Genomic DNA, 6,000 nt, shown 5'->3' on the forward strand with positions numbered 1-6,000 from the left:
TATATATATATGTGTGTGTGTGTGTGTGTGTGTGTGTATATATATGTATGTATAAAATGCTTATTTTAAAATATTTTTTAAAGTGAAATATGTATATTCTATGCATAGAAAATATGGAATATAAAATAATTCAAACTATTTTTATAAATTATTTGTGCTGGTCTAATTGTGCCATTAATGCTAGAAAGTAAAACCAGGCTTGTTATTAAGTATTAAGCATGAATACTTGCATATTAGTATTCTTTTAAAATGTAAATATTTAATTTTTGAAAATGTATATGATTTTGGAACAAAATATACCAAAACATGGTATTTTTATATTTTAAATTAGTATGTACTTTTGATGTATTGAAAATATAAAATCCATTATATGTAATCTCTAATATATAATCAAAATCTCTCAAGTGTAAAATATATTTAAATTCTTTGCATGGAGAGTATTGAATACAGAATAAGTAATTAAAATCTTTTTTCTAATTGATTTGTATTTGTCTGATTGTGCCTTTTTAATAGGAGAAGATAAAATCAGGGCTTGATTTAAATATCAAACTTTTTATTTATTTTTTACTTGCTTATCATCAGTATCACATCTGTGTAAGACAATTTTTATATTGCTGTGTCCATACTCAATTATTGCAGAGCTTCTTGTCATATTTCTCTCCTTTTGGCTTTGTTTTCTGGTTTCTTCTCTCCATTAGGTAAACTACGTCCAGCCATTGGTAGCCGTGAAGCTGCTGCTGATGGAGGACGACTATAACTCCGAGCTCACCATCGAGTGCAAGGTGGAGGGTTCGGACCTGCTCAACAGCGACGAACGCGACAAGTTCTTGGGCCGCGTTACCTTCCGCGTCCATGTGTCCAAGTAGCCTAGATCGTTCACCGGAGATGCACGATGTCACTTCCTCTCACGCAAACCCTTCTCACGTTCATCACGTCCATATCACACACACCTCGTCCCCTCTGAGGCGTCCCAGGAGTTCGATCAGGGCCTTTATGAATGTTCGTCCTGGATTCAAGTGTAGTTGGATGCACACAGACCTTCACTGGCCCTGCGTTACGAACGGGCCAGGGATGGAAAAGTGCATGTGTGTGGAGGTTAATGAAGGTTTCAGGACTTAATTCATTGATTCGCCCAATTATCATAAAAACAAACCAATGGAAATCAAATTCAAAGGTAAAAACAAGACGCCGCCTCATACGAGAGAAGCTAGAGTCATCGTGTAGTAAGTTTAGGGACCTGTAAATAGATGCATCAACACATCATGTGGATGTGGTCTGCTCCCCTCATAGTACTGTTTAGCCTGCCATGTGTGTGTGATGTGAAGCCTCTGTGTACATATTTAATGGATTTTAAACACTCTTTATCTCTGTCATTGCTCTCACGTCGTCTGACTGCTGTAAGAAATCAAGAGTATGAAATTATATAATAGATGTAATTTAAGATTATTGAGAAATGAATAAATAAGGAGGGGGGAAGGGAAAACACCAAAAAACATCTATATATCAAACCTGGTTTGAAACCCGTCCACCATCTGAGGGAAAGGATTTTTTTAAACCTCTGCAGAAACTGTTCTTTGTGCAGATGCCTTACGATCTGTATGAGTTTAAAAATCTTGAAATAAAAGTGATTTTAAACAGATTCGGTTGGAGTGTGTGCAGTGTTTTTCGTCTCAGATCTACTGAAGAACGTGAAAGTTATTCAACTTCAATAGTGGCACTTCATTTCTCAACTCGTCTTGAAATAACACTTATTTGAAATATATATTGAGTTGTGAATATATGTACTAAAGAGTAACTGGAAAGATGAGTCCTATGTATTCACAAAAGCCTGGCGACAGTGAGAAGTCTGTATTTATTTGGGCAAAAATACAGTACGAACATGAATATTTGGTAAGTAATATTACGCTTTAATTGAGCTGTTTTCTGTGTCTGTATATTATGAGATGTAATTGATTTCTGTGATGCGCAGCTGAATTCTCAGCATCATTACTTCAGTGTCACGTGATCCTTCAGAAATCAGTATAATATGCTGATCTGCTGCTCAAGAAATATTTCTTAACACTGAAAACTGTTTTTGCTGCTATAAAAGATTGAGAACTAAGCTTATGTATGAATATATATGTATAGTTCTTGTTTCTTTTTGTCTATACCATCATAATTTTAGTAAAAAGTCAAATTCTTTAAAAAATAATTTCTTTGAAAATTACTGACCCACAACTTTTGAATAGTATTGATATCGGCACATAATTTGAAATGTAAAATTACAACTTGAGATGTTTTCAAATAATCCTGCTACCAATTAGAAAAGCAGGCAGATTAGCTTTGTATATATTCTTAAACACACACACACACCCAAACATAGAGAGAGACATCATCTGACTTGATGGGTTATTTAATGGTTTTCATCATCTAGTACATTATTGTACATGACCTTGTAAACGTGCAGAAACGATAAGAGCCGCCCTCTAGTGTCCATAACACGCACTACATGATCCAGCGAGAGCCTGTTTCTCCAAACAAATCGGGATCTCCTAATAGATGTAAGTTCGAGTTAAGACCACGCCAAGACTATCTATCTAGCCCCTGTAGGCTCAGCTTGAAGATATGCTGAAAAGAGGTGGTCGTCTTGTCAGAGACCATAAAAAAAACAGCCCAAAACCAAAGCCATGTGGTCTATTAAGCTCAGTGGTTCTCACACACAAAATGCATGAACTATTAAATATTTAATGAATAAAACTGTTGAAAAATAAACAACAACACTGATATAAGCAAGTCAAATAAGGTCTAGTTTAATTAGTAGTGCTGTGATTCTTTTTCCTGACCTAATTTTGTGACTTGATCAACATTTATATCTCTAAAGGACACACATGTGACTGCTGCTGTGTGTTGATGCTCAAAGAAAACCTCGTTTCTTTCTGAATTCCTTGTGATGCTTCATTTGCTGTCAGGCCTGTCATCTGCTCTTGATAACACAAGGGTCGAGAGGCTTGAGAGAAGAAGTGGAATGACCAAGTGGCTGGAGAGCGTGTTGATAAACGGCTTCACTGAAGATGATCTGGAGACTCCTGCTCAGCACAGATGGAGAACTGTATGATGGAATTCAAAGCAGACAGCACAATAGAGCCAGTGTGAACAGATGGAAGAGTGTACATCTTTACAAAAAACTAAGAAAAACTGTTACAATGACTGGTAAAGGACGCATTAAATCATCTGAACTATTCTTAATGAAGAATTATCTAACATATAGTTATGACTAGAACTAGTTAGAACTAGATGAGTAAAAGTTTGATGACAAACTTTGATGTTGGCTTGACAAAGCCAGGTCTTACTTTGAAAAGCTTAAAGTTGAAGGCGTTACTATTTGATCTAGCAAAAATAGTTTGAATTATGTAACAACATGTTAAAACTATGAGGTCATTTTATTATTCTATTTAACAAAAAGAATAGTTTAGTCCCTATGTGCATACTATTCATCCTAAATTCTATGTGATAGTAGTAATTTTCAATATAGGGAGCACATTGGGATGCAGGGTTAGTGTTGAGAATCTCATGGATCACATGACATGATGGGAGGAGCAGGTGCAGTCAATGATTGAGGTGTGTGTGTGTGTGTGTGTGTGCATGTGTGTGTGTGTGTGTGCATGTTTATGTGGTTTATGAGGACACAAATTTGTATAATGACATGGGTATGACAGAGGTATTACAATATGAAGGTGGTTTATGAGGACACTGCCTATGTCCCCGTAACTCAAAAGGCTTAAAAAACATACTAAATGGTGTTTTTTTGAAAATCTAAAAATGCACAAAGTCTCCTGTGAGGGCTAAGTTTAGGTGTAGGGTTGGTGTAGGGCAATAGCACACAGTCTGTTCAGTATAAAAACCATTACGCCTATGGAGAGTCCCCATAAACCACAAAAACCAACATGTGTGTGTGTGCAGAGTGGAAGCAGATGTTCACTTACCTTCTCTGCAACATGAGAGATTTGGTGTTTGCCTGACTTTTTAAGTTAATTTCTTTGAATTTGTGTTATTTTTGAGGTCATGTTTGTTTGGGATTTATCATTCTTATGCATACCTGTATTTCAGGGGCATAGATTACGCGGGATGTGTCCTGTCTTTTTAGCATCATTACTCCAGTCACACGATCCTTCAGATATCATTCTAATATCTGATTTGCTAAAAAAAAAAACATTTATTATTATGATGAATTTTTCAGTTTTTTTGGATTAATAGAAAGTTCAGAAGAACAGCATTTATCTGAAATAGAAATATTTTGTTACATTATAAATGTCTTTAGCGTCACTTTTGATCAATTTAAACCATCCTTTCTAAATAAAAGTATTAATTTCTATCATTTATTTGACAAAATAAATAAATAAAATAAAATAATAATTATACTGACTCTAAGCTTTTGAATGGTACAGTGTATAATGTTACAAAAGCTTTTTATTTCAGATAAACACCAATCTTTGGATCTTTCTATTCATCAAAGAATCCTGAAAAAATGTACTCAGCTGTTTTAAATATTAATAATAATAGTAGTAATTAAAAAAGGTTTCTTGAGTAGCAAATCAGCATATCAGAATTATTTCTGAAGGATCACAGAAGGTTCAAACGCTCACTGATGCTCCAGAAGGAAAAACCATGCATTAAGAGCCAGGGCGTGAAAACTTTTGAACAGAATGAAGATGAGTACATTTTTCTTGTTTTACCTAAATATCATATTTTTTCATTTAGTACTGCCCTTCAGACGCTACAGAAGATACTTACATGTTTTCCAGAAGATTAAAGTTAAATTAACCTTGATTTTCAAATTAAAAAAGTTTTCACGCCCCGGCTATTAATGCATGGTTTTTCCTTCTGGAGCATCAGTGAGCGTTTGAACTTTCTGTAATAGTTGCATATGAGTCCCTCAGTTGTCCTCAGTGTGGAAAGATGAATCTCAAAATCATCCAGTCATTGTTGGAAAGGGTTCAAATACACAAAAATGCTGTAAAACCAAAGAATTTGTGGGACCTGAAGGATTTTTCTGAAGAGCAGCAGACAGTTTAACTGTTCAGGAAAAACAAGGGACTCATGAACAACTATCACTAAACAAAACAAAACACAGCTTTGGATCGTTCAGGGAACAACACAGTATTAAGAATTAAGGGGATGTAAACTTTTGAACGGTGTAATTTTTATAAATTAAACTATTATTTTGTCTTGTGGACTATATGTAAACATCTTTTATGTGAAATATCTTATTCACGTCAGTACTAAATAAACAATAACATGCATTTTGTATGATCCCTCTTACTTTGGTAAAATAATTAACATTTAGCAGATTCTGAAAGGTGCATGTAAAGTTTTGGCTTCAACTGTGTGTATATATATATATATTACATTTCTGTACCCCTCACTTCTGAAATGATGGCTATGCCCCTGCTGTATTTAGTATTTTAACTGCTTATATTTGTTTGATATATGATTTGTAATTATTGTTTGAATATCTATGGTGTTGATGGTATTTTAGGTCTTGTTTGCACTTTGTTTTTATCATAGATACAATACAACTCTATAGGTCGACTCTCACACAGCCCTGGCTTGACTCACACGATGTTATCTGACATTTAAAAATCATAGAAACTACATAGATACATTTTGTTTTAACGGACACACCATCCTGGTATAGTACATTTCTGAACCTAATTCTGAACTCTTACTATATTTTTATATGTAGTAATATATATATTCTACATAACGTATTCAGAACAGTAGAGCTATTAGCAAAGTTAACATCCATCCATCATAAAATAATACAAATGAAATATAAAAATCAATTACAAAACTATGGATATGAAATGTATAATGTGTTGTGGCCTGTATAGAGCACTGCTCTCAGTATACTGTATATGAATGTATGTTGTGCTCGTGTGGATTTGTGTTTATGTCCAGCTTGGTTCACGTCACAGTCTACTTGCCCATCTCTTTTCACTTTCCCATTAAATAAATGGCAAA

The 6,000-nt window shown here is 34.5% G+C and overlaps 1 protein-coding gene across 2 annotated transcripts in view; it reads left to right on the forward strand.

Moving 5' to 3' along the window:
- Positions 1 to 1,640, forward strand: part of LOC306853967 (sodium/potassium-transporting ATPase subunit beta-3-like) — a 29,660-nt gene extending 28,020 nt beyond the window's left edge. The window contains exon 7 of one of the 2 annotated variants that reach the window (XM_079391695.1): positions 699 to 1,640. In XM_079391695.1, coding sequence (XP_079247821.1) covers positions 699 to 866 — 168 coding nt within the window. In that variant the 3' untranslated portion in view covers positions 867 to 1,640. The remainder of the gene's footprint in view (positions 1 to 698) is intronic. The other variant, XM_079391696.1, reaches the window with a different exon arrangement.
- Positions 1,641 to 6,000: the final 4,360 nt, after the last annotated feature.

Source organism: Barbus barbus (assembly GCF_936440315.1).
Source record: "Barbus barbus genome assembly, chromosome: 34".
Classification (NCBI taxonomy): Eukaryota; Metazoa; Chordata; class Actinopteri; order Cypriniformes; family Cyprinidae; genus Barbus; species Barbus barbus.